This window comes from Mastacembelus armatus, chromosome 7, assembly GCF_900324485.2.
Source record: "Mastacembelus armatus chromosome 7, fMasArm1.2, whole genome shotgun sequence".
In the NCBI taxonomy this organism is placed as follows: Eukaryota; Metazoa; Chordata; class Actinopteri; order Synbranchiformes; family Mastacembelidae; genus Mastacembelus; species Mastacembelus armatus.
This window is the reverse complement of record NC_046639.1, coordinates 21,232,372-21,247,033: the sequence shown is the minus strand read 5'-3', so window position 1 is coordinate 21,247,033 and position 14,662 is coordinate 21,232,372. Positions and strand designations below refer to the sequence as shown.

Genomic DNA, 14,662 nt, shown 5'->3' with positions numbered 1-14,662 from the left:
AGAGATATCCTGGAAGAAAACCTCTTCCAGAGTGCTCAGGACCTCAGACTGGGCCGAAGGTTCACCTTTCAACAGGACAATGACCCTAAGCACACAGCTAAAATAACAAAGGAGTGGCTTTGGAACAACTCTGTGACCGTTCTTGACTGGCCCAGCCAGAGCCCTGACCGAAACCCAATTGAGCATCTCTGGAGAGACCTGAAAATGGCTGTCCACCAACGTTCACCATCCACCCTGACAGAACTGGAGAGGATCTGCAAGGAAGAATGGCAGAGGATCCCCAAATCCAGGTGTGAAAAACTTGTTGCATCATTCCCAAGAAGACTCATGGCTGTACTAGCTCAAAAGGGTGCTTCTACTCAATACTGAGCACAGGGTCTGAATACTTATGACCATGTGATATTTCAGTTTTTCTTTTTTAATAAATTTGCAAAAATTTCTACATTTCTGTTTTTTTCTGTCAAGATGGGGTGCTAAGTGTACATTAATGAGAAATAAAATGAACTTTTTTGATTTTGGCAAATGGCAGCAATGACACAAAGAGTGAAAAATTTAAAGGGGTCTGAATACTTTCTGTACCTACCGTATAAGTGCAGTTGCCAAAACCATCAAAGGCTATGATGAAACTGGCTCATCAGGACCGTCCCAGGAAAGGATAACCAGGCACTACCTCTGCTGCAGAGGATAGGTTTATTAGAATTACCAGCCTCAGACCATATAGCCTTATAGTGCCTCAGATTAAAGCCTGCATAAATGCTTCTTGGAATTCAAGTGGCAGAAACATTTCGATATCCATTGTTCAGAGGAGACTGTGTGAATCTGGCCTTCATGGTAAAACTGCAGCAAACCAACCATTACTTTGAAAGAACAACAAGCAGAAGAGACTTGCTTCAGCCAAGAACCCCAAGAAATGGACATTAGATCAGTGGAAAACTGTCCTTTGATTTAAGGAGTCCAAATCTGAGATTTTTGGTTCTAACTGCCATGTGTGAGAAGCCATCTCAACTCGTCATTTTCTATGTTGAGATATGCTGATTGATTTATGGACAGCTGAGATTCCTGCCTTTTCCACTATACCTCCATGTTAAGACTTGGTTTCCAGGGACAATCAAGCTTTTGATGCCATAAATCATGATGTGCTTCTGGCAAAATTAACTTATTTTAATTTCTCTAAAAGTGCCCACTGCTGGATGAAATCATATCTGTCAGACAGAAAACCAGCTGTACCAGCTCACATAACTTACTGTTATACAACTTGGTCACATACAACAGAGGGCATTTTAAAACCCACCAAATTTCAGACAGGAAGCCTATACATTTTCATCACTATAACATCCTGAGTAAGTACATTTTAGACTTAGACATCTTAGACTTAGTTCTCAACAGATGTTTTGGGATGTTTGCTTCGTTATTAAGGTTTTCTTTCAACTGATCTTGGTGGCTGTTCATGGTGGCCTTCTGACCTTTATGGCTTTACTGTTTATTGTGACTGGTCTTTGTGGTTCAGTGTGACATGTCTACATGTGTATTTGATTGGTATGATATCCGACTGTTTTTTATGGTACCTGTCTTAGGACAACAGATGAAATTTAGCTTTTGTGCTAACTCTGGCATATTTACATTTACATATTTATTTCTGACACACTTATCAACATGCACTGTCCTAATTGAATAAAGGAAGTTAAATAAGAACCCTTTCTTCTCCAACCACATTCAAATTCACCTCTGACAAATTCCAAAAAGTCAGTAGGATTTACCTACAGGTAGAGCCACAGGAATCAGTTTCACTTAGTAAGCAGCTCTTTTATGTTGGCTAGCAGCCATGCTGGTGCCAAAGCTGGCACTAATTACTGAATTTATATTGAATAACACCATATATTTCATTTTCATTAGAACTGTTGCATCAAATGGAAACACACTGTAAAACATCCATCCATCCATATCTATAGTCCTTATTTCTACCAAGGTCCATGAGGGCTAGAGTACACAGGGCTGATACATTCAACTCCTACAGGCAATTTAAAGTCACCGTTTAGACTAATCTGCATGTGTTTGAACTGTAGGAGGAAGATGATGTATTCAGACATTGGCAGGCACGGAGGTTCCCTGCCTGCAAACTACACACAGAAAAATCCTTCTTGATGTGACCACGTTCACAGCCACCCATTGTGGTGCAACATTTTACACAAATTAGAAATTCTGAAATAAATGTCTGAAATTGCCTATGCATGACATACATAAATAAATATATAAATAATACTGCTTCTTCAGTCAGCATGAAGGACCAGAACTAGCATCCCAGGATTGTGTTCCCTAAACCTTTTTTATACTTCCACCAACTACAGGAACAGTTGGTATTTAACACCTCTAAAGGATTTTAATTTTTAAATTTAAAAGATACAGAGCAGGTTTCCTCATTCTTCTTCTGCCAATACGTAACCACCACTAATGCCCTATAGTCAACAAAGCTCATCAGGCATTCATCTCTTTGGCAGGTGACAGAGTTTGGTATTAGTCACGAGGTCCTGATTTTCTTCTGCAGAACTGTGATTTAACGTGTTGGCTCAACTGGATAAAATAGTACATATGGCAAGAATGAGTACCAAAAGCATTTGTCAGAGAAACGAAGAGGGCAAGAAGAAAAGCCATCCATTGCTCTCATTCAGTATCTGCAGTCGACTCCCATCAGACAGGAGGTACAGCTGCATGGAATATGTCACTTTTCAACTTTGGAGTGGCAAAGACACTTTAAGAATAAAAGTTCTTGCTTTTTTTTTTTTACCATGCAATGAAATCCTGCCCAAAGTTAACATGGTAATGTCATTTTCTGAAATACCTTCAGCTCCATTTAAATAAAGTTCCAGTAGCTGAAAATCAATTGTGACAGACCTTTAAAAAAATGTTTGAGTGAGTGAGTGATGTTTTTGCACCTGAATTGATATTTGAAAGTTCCATTCTGATATTGATGATGGTGATTCTGCCACTCTTATTTTTGACTTGTCTCCACACCCTCATACCTGTACACACAAATTCACAATCACAAACTCAGATTCATTTTTCCTCTGATCAGAAAAGGAACACTACAAATAAAACTGACTAAAAATGTACACTATTTGTGTGTTGTACTATTCACTGCTAATTCATCCACTGAAATTTACCTTGATGATTGTATCCATGTTTGATCATCTCTGGTTTTTGTACCACTCCCTACAGGACCAAGAGCCTCTGTGTCAAGACAGGCTCTGACAAGAACTAAAATCTCCTGTAAGAGTCACTTTCTTTTTTTCTTTCTGGGAGTCAAAAGTGACTTGTCTCATTCTTGGAGAATTATGCTACTGCCTTGCCTGAACCTGCTTTCTGCTGGCAGAGGTAAAAACAAGTCCTGCCTTCAGGCACCAATCAGAAAAAAGAACTGTCTCCAGTAACTGTGTTGGGTGAGTCTGATTAAAAATGACAAAGTACTCAGAAGGTTATTGCTCTGTGTCCCCTTAGGTCTTTGAAAGCTTGTCATTGCAAATGATGTGATTCTGAGATCAATCCATCTATACATCAGTCTATTTTTTACATCTATTTACGTGGGCCTGGTGTCACAGGGGGGCTGGAGCCAATCCAAGCATATACTTAAGGAAAGGAAATACCCCTGCAGACATTGTTATGTAACACACCTCATGAAAATATCAAGCTGCTCCTAAAGCCACTGATGAGGATTCAAGATTAAGAATAAATTTTAGACTTAAAACTACTTTAACACAAACTTCAGTGCAACGAGTTTTCATCTTATAGGGAAAGTGGAAAAGGTAATAATCCAGACCCTGTGTAATTGAAATTCTATCCTAATCAGTGAAGAAACAAGGCACTAAAAATCGCCTAATGCAATACAATTAATGAAAGTTGAAGAGCTGATGGACTCTTGGTTTTGTTGGAACAGTGAGCTGATGAAAAAAATAACAGCTGTCATCTACTATCACAACAATTTGTGAGGTGAACAACCTGCTTTTCTCTCCTGTTTGGTTGTCATACAAGCTTAAGCATTAAGATGTAGGATCTTGGCTGCTACTCCAGTTTCTGTAAGTGAATATGCTAATCCCAAGCACTGTTCAAATGCGTGGGAAATATACTCTATATATGCGAAAGACTACAAGTCAAATAGACAAGTTCATTCTTGAATGTACAGGTTGTTTTTACTATGCTGTAAAGAACATAGACACCATACACATCGAGGTTATATAATTCTAACACTTACAGAACTAACTCTGACAAGATAAATGGGTGGTCTCTTTTGGTCCTTGAAGCCAACATGCCCACTGCGGTGTCCAGATAAACCATTTGGTCACACCTACAAATGAAAAACAACACAGAATTATATCACTGATGTTAGTTAGCACACAACAACTTCAACATGTAGAAAACTCATGTTTTCCACAGGTCTGACCAAATATTATTCATCATCATGTGTGCACTGCTGTAGGTATAGAAATAATAGGAACTGGTACATGTAAAATCTCAGTTTGACAACATGCATTTCTCCTATACATTAAATAAATTCTGGTTGGTTGAGAAAAAAAGGATACACAGCTTAACATTATATTGTTATTTCACTGTACCTTTTTGATTTTATACCTTTATTAGGTTGTAAGCACCTTGGCATTGTTCTTTTTTTTTTTTACTTTACCGTACAATCTTTGTTTACACAACCAACACCTAGTTTGACTTTTAAAATGTTGTGCATGTCAGTAGACCCTACCTAAATATCTGCAGATCTGTGCATGTTCAAAAACCAGCAGTCACAGGGCATGATTCAGACCTGCAAGACAATAGAAAAAGAGAAAACACGTCCTCCTTTTTCATACCTCGCCCACTTTGAGTGGGTATGAATCAGTCTTTTCTGGCATCTAAGGAGTACACCTTGAATGTATCTGCTGCATTTTGTGCACACTTCATTTACTATAATAAACACATTCAATGTTGTTTTCTACAAAACGTTACATTTTAATAGGCTGTACTGTTTGTCAAAAGACTTATGGTTTTTAAGAAACTCTTTTAATAATTTTGAAAACTTTCCACAGTAGTGAGAAGTAATTCTATAAGCTCCCTTAGGCAAAATTCTTTATTAAAGAATGTGAAAGGGGTTGCTAGTACCAGCAAAATGTCATATTGGTGAGGATGAAAGTGAGACTCACAACACAACAGTGCCTCCTTCTGGGAATGAGTAAAGACCAAAAACTGGCTCAGGTTGGTACATGCTGAAATGCTGGATAAAAGGGCTCCACCCTCCTCAATACTGTTCATCAAGGGGAGATAATTTTGGTTGAAACCATGTTATGCAATTAAATTCATAGAGTATAGGACTACTGATATGAAACAAGGTTTCCCACATTGTTGCTGACTGTAAACCATTTCATCTGCGGCTATGGATTTACTTTCTGAGAAGCTGCAAGAGAACACTTAAAGACAGGACATCTACCTGTGTTGGGAGTCAGAATGCCAAGTAAGCCAACAGACACACACACACACACACACACGCACGCACACACACACACACAAAACATTTTGCACTCATGATATTTCATTGGGCAGAAAAACTTTCTAAAATTGTTTTAAGCCTATTTCAGCAGCATACACAATTTTGGAATCTCGATTGCATTCCCTGTGACATCTTTGTTTTTGAACTAGTTTTCTCTAAAGCCAGTCTTACTGATTATTGTATAAAATGTGCCTCATTTGCTGCCCATAGGTAATGCTGCATCCTGTTCCATGTTAATGTTAGAGCTGTTATTTGGTTGACTTTATTCAGGATGTTTGCCATGTTTTTATAGTGACTCATTAAAAAAAATCATAATGACAATTGTACTTTTCAGTCTGAAAATCAAGCAGGCTTTGTACTGGAGTAGCACTCTTGAATGACTCTCTCCTCTCTCTCACTCTTTCCTGCACATCAGTAATATACAGACAGAGACAGAAAAACATGGACACATGTATGCATATTTAAACAGGGTGTGTCTGGCATGTTTCTTGTGCAAGGGCTCATCCTTACCTGCAGGGTAACATACAGAGTTCTGGTGGTGAGATACTGCCACCTGGTGGTAAATTGCTGAAAATACAGAGGGAAACATTTTGAATCTCCATTCTGCCCATGTGATGGCACTCTAATTTGACAAGAATTTTTAAAACTGGAATGATGTGTATACAGAGAAGCTGCCAACCACAGCCAGCAGTCATAATTAATCAATCGTAGGATGACAGTTTTTTTATAAATACCCAAAATAAATTACTTGGCCATTTGCAAAAAGGTCTTCCTGACAAAAGCTGCTATTTATTTTAGCATTTTAAAAACAGGCCACTTCTTGAGGGCACTTGTATCATTAAGTAGTTGTATCAGATTAACTTGAAGTATTGTCTTACACTATATTTATTTGACTTGCTTAACATTAATGAACATTCCTGCACTTTGCCAGCATTTGACTTGCACTTACAGTAAAGTACGATACTAATATAATTTATATATTAACATTACAACCATTGTCTAAATGCTGTACGTATTTAGAATCAGAATCAGCTTTATTGGTCAAGTTTGTGCACACGCAGGAATTTGACTCAGGTTCGCTAGGCTCTCTATGTACAGAAATTAACATAAGAATTAAACTTTAAAAAGGATGATAGGTCTTAAGAAGAAAGTAAAAAATAAAAAAGATTAGAAGACTAGAAATCTTTTTTTGTATTGTAGTTTATCACCTTATGTTTTGAAGTGGCTGCTGCAACACTGTAATTTCCCTGTGAGATTAATACTTTATCTATGTATGTAGTTATCTCTCATTATCTACCACTGTCTATCATCATCTATCGAACACTATCACTGACATTTTCATTATCTATTATCTAACACTATCTGTCTATTTATAATACAGTACAGATGCAAGATACATAACGTATAATATTCACAGGTAGCTAAGCTATTTCTTTACAAGCTACCGTAAAATCGTTAAGTGACAAAACATCGCTGACAATCCACAATTCATTAGAAACAAAAAAAACACTAGCTTAAATAGCTTTTGCTGAAGTCTTTAGTCACCAGTTCAACTTGATTTGCTGCCAGTTTTGGCTGAAATTACCGCATACAATGTTTAACTAATTAGATAGCTAACGCTAATCGTTGAGTTTGTGGCACAGGTAGCGAATAGCTAGGCTAGCTCATGCTAGTGAATGTATGAGCATTTAGCAGCTAAAAAGGCAGATAACACTCTTTTGTTTTCCTCGGGAGTTAAATAGTGAAAAGCAAAACAGTTAATAGCTACAAGGAGACGAACTATATGAAAGTTACAATCATATTACTGGGCATGCAAATCCGTGTCTGCTAACGCTAGCATATAATGTACTTAGTGTTAGCTAAGCTAGTATGCTGACACATTCGTCTTTAACCTCATAGTGATAATAACAATAAATCAGGGCATTTTCGACTTACTCCAAAGTGCCCTGGTGTTTTATTTTAGTTTAACCTTATGCCAAGCATGTTTCCAACTACAGATATTAGAAAACTAATTAGTCCAACTAACAGTAATTTTATGTGTAACGTTAACACTATGTTTAGCTACGCTTAAATTGAAACGCTCGCCTGCTGCTACACAAGAATGCTAACAATAATTCATGCCTTCAATTAGGTCTAGCATATTTCCAGTTTTGGCATGCATACAAATGCTATATATTTATATTTATCACATGGAAGAATGCTTAGGCTTACGTCCAAAGTACTAGAAGCAGATTCGTGGGCAGAGTGAAGTCTACACCCTGCCTACTCCTGAGTATTGGGATCTAACATTTCACATGAACTAAAACAGAATAGTGTTTAAAAGCATTTAAATGGTGAAACCTCCAGCTTATTAAGGTGCTAGTCAAAATGTCTGAGAAGACAGAAGTTCATACAATAGCTAGCTTGATAATTGGGACTTGGATGTAAAAAAAGAATGAAATCAATAGTTTAATTTTTCTTTCACTTTTGACTTAAATGTATGTTTTTCAACATATAAATCAAGATTGTGTGAAGCAAATTTTTATTGCAACTAAAGATCATGAGCATTTACTCATCAACACTCCTTCCCAAAGTCTTTATGTCCTTTAATCATCATTTCAAATTAAAACACGCATCATTTTTTTCAGTAAACACGTTTTTATTTTGTTTGGTAGCAAAAACAGCACCTCAGGACAACAGTATGATGTGGACAGCCTCCTAAGGGGTTGAACAGTTTCAGTTACAGGGCGCACATAGGGAAGTCATGCACTACCTACTGTAGCAGGCAATTTTAAGACATTAGTTGACCAACAACACTGAAGCACTGTTTCAGCACGTTCACATTCCTCTAAGAAGACCACTGTCTATTGGTTGCAACAAAGTTTTGAAGGTAACAGGCCTTCATATGTGGAACAGCTGAGATTTCAAAGGAGTAACACAGTTTTCCAATCTCACTTTCTGAGTCAAAACTTCTTTTTAGTACAGTCAGACATACAAAATAAATTCTTTGGTCCCTTTCAGATCTTTGGTAGTGTTCATTTATTGCTTCATGAAAAATATATTTAGGCTCTACGGGAGAGTGGCAGGTAAGCATTTTACTTCAAACTGGTTTATGATGATAGATGGGGGGGGGTTAACTGTGAATATAAAACTACCAGTGAGACAGCTGAGATCATAGCAAACAGGTAGCTACACCTCTAAACTAGACAGCTCAATCCTCTATGACCTCAGAGGACTCAGACACCACTCTGCCATCCTTGGTCTCAATCATCTTGATAACAACATTCTTCTTGGTCTGTGTGGTGCTGTAGCCACCACCACTGCCAACACTGCCGCCGCTGAAGCTGCCGAAGCCACTGCCATATCCACCACTGCCATATCCACCACTGCCATATCCACCACTGCCATATCCACTGCTGCTAAAACCACTGGAGTAGCCACTGGAGTAGCTGCTCTTCACTGTGTCCGCAGGGAAACTGCTGTAGCTTTCTGTTGAGAGAAGGGAGACAGGGGGAAACAGTTCTGCATCTGTTAGAACTGAAAAAATCTAGCAGAATCCAAATCATTTAATCAACGTCAAGGAAGCTGGCTTACTGCTCTGTTGAGAGATGTTGATAGCCTTGATGCCGTTTGCCAGCCTGTCCTCCTCTCCCTCCAGCAGCTTCCTGTAAGTGGCGATTTCAATGTCCAGAGCCAGCTTGACGTTCATGAGGTCCTGGTACTCTCTGATCTGCCGGGCCATGTCTTGTTTGGCTCTCTGTAGGGCATCCTCCAGGTCCTTGATGCGAGCTTTGGCATCCTTCACAGCCATCTCACCACGCTCCTCAGCCTCAGCAATCTGGGACTCCAGGTTGGCACGCTGAAGGAGAAGAAAAATTAAGCCATTGCTTACTCTCTTGATTGTGAAATTACTGTGTTTCCTGGGTAATACTACAAAACGGTAACATGGTCCCAAAACATATTTTCTGTACCTGTCCCTTGACAGCATCAATTTCTGATGTCAGCCTCTGAATCATGCGGTTGAGGTCTGCGATCTCTGTTCTGGTATTCCTCAGGTCATCTCCATATCTGGTGGCAGATGTCTGCATCTCCTCATACTAAATGAATGTCATAAAAACAAGATATTACTAATTTGGAAGCCTTTTGATGTTCTGAATCATGAACTAATAGAAGTTTTTGCGGAGGTGAAAAAAGTTTTAATCCTGCCAAATCTAAAAAAATGATGAATGAATCTATAAAAATAGCAGAAATCTAAAGATAAGAAAAATTAAAGAGTCACCTTGGTCTTGTACCATGTCTCTGCCTCAGCACGGGTGCGGTTGGCAATGTCTTCATACTGTGCCCTGACTTCAGCCACAATGGCGTCCATGTCCAGGTTGCGGCTGTTGTCCATCTCCACAATGACTGAAGTGTCCTTGATCTGTCCCTGCAGCTCACGGAGTTCCTAAAGAAATACAAAAATAAAAGACAGAAAAGAAAAAAAGTTTAGGCTATTCAACCCCACCTCAATGAAGACAGCCATCCAGCTAATGTACTATCAGTGCAGGAATGATGCTAAACAGATGTTGAAAAAAAAATGAATGCAGCAAAAGAGAGACCTATTCCAAAATGAAACCACAAACATCATAAAGATTCTGGATAAATAAATCACCAGCAATGTCAATGAAAGCAGCAAGTGGTTTGGACATATTGAGTTTTGGCAGCCAGAATGGAAAAGTAGGAAACAAACACAGAGCTGGTTTTGCGGCGTACCTCCTCATAGATCGACCTGAGGAAGTTAATCTCATCTGTCAGGCTCTCGAGCTTGGCCTCCAGCTCAACCTTATTCATGTAGGCCTCATCAACATCCTGGAACCAAGAAAGGGGTTGTTAAACATCACAAGAACTGATTTAAATTTACATCTCCAATGATTAAAATGCTTAAACAAGATGCAGTTACGGTTTCAGATAAAGATGCTGACCTTCTTGATGAGGACAAAGTCATTTTCACACTCTGTGCGCTTGTTGATCTCATCTTCATACCTGAGAGAGGAAAAAAAATAAATTTTAGGATGAGATATTGAATATTCATAAAAATCTCATCTCATGGTTTCATGCTCCTGCTGAGTTATGAGTTTCATTATTCTAATTTAACACTAGGAGGCGCACAAAGTCCATCCCAAACTTTTGAACCCCTTTGGGACATTTGCCTCACAATGTCTGTTGACTCAGGGCCAGGATGAGAGGTGTTACTGATATTTCTCCCTTAGGAAGTCTTTGGCTGATATGTTCTATTCTTCATTAGACAACCCAACAAAAATATGCATGTTTGTGTTGGAGACATGCATGTCAGCATGCACATATGTGTGCTTGTATCCTCTTGTAAAAACCTATAGGCAGCCAACTTGATACAATGAGTTTTACCTCCAGTCATATGTAATGTGATGGGTGTTCAGAACATGCTTCCTTAGTGTTGTAATTCTCTTGAGTTTGTATGACGCAAGACAATAGCCAGATGTAGGGAGGGGGCTACAAAAAGATAAACTCAATGTACTGAAAGGCTAGCCTTAAACCATAAATCTGTATGATGGTCCTGAATCCAGTTTAGATTTCATTTATGAAAGGGGGTTTTATGCCTTCTGAAAAACATGAATCCAAGATAAACCAGATGGCTGTATATGGGGCAGAAAAGGCGAAATGCTGCATAAAACATCACATTTTTATTCTTCATTGTCATCTCCACACTCACTTGTTCTTGAAGTCCTCCACCAGGCCCTGCATGTTGTGCAGGTCGGCCTCCAGCTTCATCTTGTCATTGCCCAGGCTGTCCAGCTGTCTGCGCAGGTTGGCAATGTATGCCTCGAACATGGCGTCGATGTTGGAGCGGGTGGTGGTCTGTCCCTGCAGCAGGTTCCACTTGGTCTCCAGCATTTTGTTCTGCTGCTCCAGGAAGCGAACCTGGTGTTTAGAGATAGATGCAGATATAGACAAAGTAGGGTTGAAATAATGAATGAATCCAGGAATGTAAAAAGTCCATACAAAGAATCAGTGACTTATATGCTTGTTTACTGTTACACAAGTTCTAGATATTAACTGTGAAGAAATTTTTTGTGTGATGTAACTGCAGTCTCCTCTATCTTGAAATAACATATCCTCTGGGTTAACATCCTAATAATGAACCACCAGGCTCAACCTTGTCATGCCTCTGATTTGTTCACCAGCTTCAGTCTTTGTTGTTTTTATCTATCTTTGGAGATCTGTAAGTTGCTGCTGGCTATGTTTCCAGACTGGCTGTGTTTTTCCTAAGGAAGGCCTGCACAACATGCACGCATCCTGACAGGAGGTAGAGGGAAGGCAGAACAAGACGATGTTGGAAAAAGGCGGTGATGGAGGTATAGAGCGAGTTAGCACTTTTCCTGCATGTCTTCCTGTTTTTCTGAAGCTAGGTTCACCGCCAGAGAAGACAAACACAGAGAGGGAGAGAAAGGGTTGAAGCAAAGTTGCATCCGCAGGCAGATACACAAGGGTAAATATTTAACTGCATTTATAGGTGTGATGAGGGAAGAGAAGCATGCCGAAGTAAGAGGGAAGAAGAGTGGGAAAGGGAAGAGAGGAGGAGGGGAGAAGTGAAGGTACGAGATGAAGAAGTAAGGAGTTTTCATATTTGAGAAAATCAAGCTAGTGAGAGCAGATATGTGACTCAGTGAACATTGTTCCCTGACACATTACACTGATTTAGCCAAGAAACTCTTATTGTCTTCATTTAAACTGTAATACTAAAATACAGATACTAAAATGTGTGTTACCTGTTATCTTTCCACAAGATAACAGAAGATAAAGGGGGAGAGGTTTATATGCTTTTTGATGAAGTACGCAAAATGTACTTTATCTTCTTTAATCATTGCGCCAGGAGAAGGAGAGTTGATATGTAGCCAGTCTCCTGGCATTAAAGAGAACATGAGACTGGCTGGCCTTTTTAAATATTAACCCGCTGCTGAGGCCTCAGAGGACACATCCACTCCTGAGTTTTATACACTATTGGACTGTATTGCTGATTTAAATTATCTAAAGCCAATCTATTCATACTCCCAGTGGACACTCCTTACTAAATGTGTCACTGTGAAAGAAGGTATTGTCATTAAGGTAACAATTGTGCACAGCACTGATGTTATGTGTACGTGTGTGTTGGGAGACGTGGGGGCCACCAGGGCAGAAGAAAGAGCCACACCCCAGTTAAGGGAGGGATCGGTCCCAAGGTAACTAGTATCACAAGCTCTGCTCTCTGTACTGACACACCCTTAGCTATTTCTCTCTCTCTCTCTTTCGTTCTCTGTTTCTCCTCTCTGCATGTCTGTTTTTCATCACTATAAAAGGGCAGCCAGAGCCAAAAGATAGAGAGCCTAACCTCAACTTTGAGCTTATTCATTCTTTTCTGCCTTGACTGAGTTGACGAAAACAGAGGAGGCAATAAATTAACTTTCTTCATGCAGCATAAGTTATGAAATCAGCATGTGGCAGACATATGGTTCACTGTATCAAATATTGCATAACAACAACTTGTTCTTTTCTATGGAAGCAAAGTAATTTTTGTGTGTAATGAGGAAAATCAGCAAATGAGCAGTTCCTGGGCGACATGAGTTTCTGACATACACGTGGCTTCTCACTATTACAGACTCTTACCTTGTCAATGAAGGAAGCAAAGCGGTTGTTGAGGGTCTTGATCTGCTCCTTCTCCTGTGTGCGGATAACTTGGATATTGGGGTCAATTTCAAGGTTCAGTGGGGCCAGCAGGCTCTTGTTCACAGTCACAGCAGTGATGGGAGGCTGGACAGACATACCACCACCGAAACCTATGCCCATGCCTGCGCTGCTCATTGATGAGCCCAGGCCATAGGCAGAGGAACTGCTGATAGGTCCACCATAGCCCCTGTTGGTTGTTGAAAAAGAACTCCTAGAAGTGAAGCCCCTGCTGGAGCCTGGTCCAGCATAGGAGCTGCTGCTGAAGCTCCTTGGAGCAGAAGACTTCACAGTGTAAGTGGTGTGTCTGGACTGCATCTTGAAATCTGGAGTTGATTTTTGATGAATTAAGCCTAGGAAGGTCTGTCCAAACACAGGCAACACAGGCCAGCAGGCAGAGGGGAGAGACCAGAGTGGATAGAAAGGGAAGAAACTGCTGAGGACTTTTAAATGTTGTTTCTGTGGGAGGGGACTGGGCTGAGTTGCCATTGGCTGTAGGGCTGGGTGAAAACAGGGGGCAGGTCTGTAACATTACACTGGTATGACACATTGTCCAGTCACTCAAAACCATTACCTGGTCCTTCTAAAGGCTTCTGTGTGTTGTGAGAGAAAACCTTGTCCTTTGGGGGGATTGTCAAATAGTTTCATGTCTTTGCTTTCACTCTTCTATTTCTGTATGTTTCCCCAGAAGTAAAATTATTTAAACACACCACAGCTGATTCAACATGTAGGACCTGGATGTCAGATTTTAAAAATAATCATGCATATCCAGCAACAGCAGTGGATCAGAAAATATGCAGTATGTGGGTGTGGGTCAGTTGGTGGGTGGTTGATAACAGGTTTGGTTGTTCTTCAGTGCTGGTTTACAAGTGTAAACTAAGGTGTGTTTATAATACACTGGTAAGGCAGTAAATGTAGGTGTGTGTGTGTGTGTGTGTGTGTGTGTGTGTGTGTGTGTGAGGAGGGAGTTGCTGCTGATTATCTTTTGGAACATACAATAAGAACCGGGCAATGTCGAGTGTGATGCATTAATTAATTACTGTCAATTAGGCAACACTTTACATTGACAGCACTCTGCTGCATTAACCCTTCTCCCCCTTCAGTGTCCCCTCTATAGTAGTTTGTCATTTTGTGGCACTTTTGCACAGAAACATTATAAGTTATTTTCTTTCACTTAATCCATGTACATTTCTTACTTCAGTCCATCAAACAATTTTAGCTCTACAAGTTCCCTCAACTGTTTTACATATTGAAATAAACCAGAACAGGTTTGACTGCAAGTTGCCTCGGATGCAATTCAAAGCTCTTCCCAATAAATCTCATTTTTATGTGTTAACTTTCAAGAATGCAAGTTTGTCCACATCTTCTTATAGGAATAGGTCAACATTAGTTCAAGAATAGTTAATATTCTTCTTGAGAGTTACATGATAAGCTTGATACCAG

General features: G+C 39.6%; 1 protein-coding gene and 2 long non-coding RNA genes across 3 annotated transcripts in view; 1 reads left to right on the top strand and 2 right to left on the bottom strand.

Moving 5' to 3' along the window:
• Positions 1-600: 600 nt before the first annotated feature.
• Positions 601-4,773, bottom strand: LOC113145150 (uncharacterized). The gene is made up of 4 exons (XR_003297216.1): positions 4,745-4,773; positions 4,244-4,336; positions 2,931-3,017; positions 601-675 (listed from the first exon to the last, which is right to left on the bottom strand). It is a non-coding gene; the product is annotated as an uncharacterized LOC113145150 (long non-coding RNA).
• Positions 4,774-5,332: 559 nt separating this feature from the next.
• LOC113145331 (uncharacterized) overlaps positions 5,333-14,662 on the top strand; it is a 28,822-nt gene continuing 19,492 nt past the window's right edge. The window contains exon 1 of the long non-coding RNA XR_003297232.1: positions 5,333-5,488. This is a non-coding gene — a long non-coding RNA (uncharacterized LOC113145331). The remainder of the gene's footprint in view (positions 5,489-14,662) is intronic.
• On the bottom strand, positions 8,142-13,648 carry LOC113145330 (keratin, type II cytoskeletal 8-like). Its single transcript, XM_026331920.2, has 8 exons — positions 13,163-13,648; positions 11,232-11,440; positions 10,465-10,525; positions 10,256-10,351; positions 9,783-9,947; positions 9,475-9,600; positions 9,098-9,362; positions 8,142-8,992 (listed from the first exon to the last, which is right to left on the bottom strand). Exons 1-8 carry the CDS (start codon positions 13,535-13,537, stop codon positions 8,715-8,717), a joined length of 1,575 nt encoding a protein of 524 aa, XP_026187705.1. The 5' UTR covers positions 13,538-13,648; the 3' UTR covers positions 8,142-8,714.

Coding starts and splice junctions, on each gene's coding strand:
- LOC113145330 (XM_026331920.2), bottom strand. CDS start 13,537: ATGCAGTCCAGACACACCACTTACACTGTGAAGTCTTCTGCTCCAAGG. Junction 11,441..13,162: donor TTGCTTCCTTCATTGACAAG/GTAAGAGTCTGT, acceptor TCTAAACACCAG/GTTCGCTTCCTGGAGCAGCA. Junction 10,352..10,464: donor ACTTTGTCCTCATCAAGAAG/GTCAGCATCTTT, acceptor TCTTGGTTCCAG/GATGTTGATGAGGCCTACAT.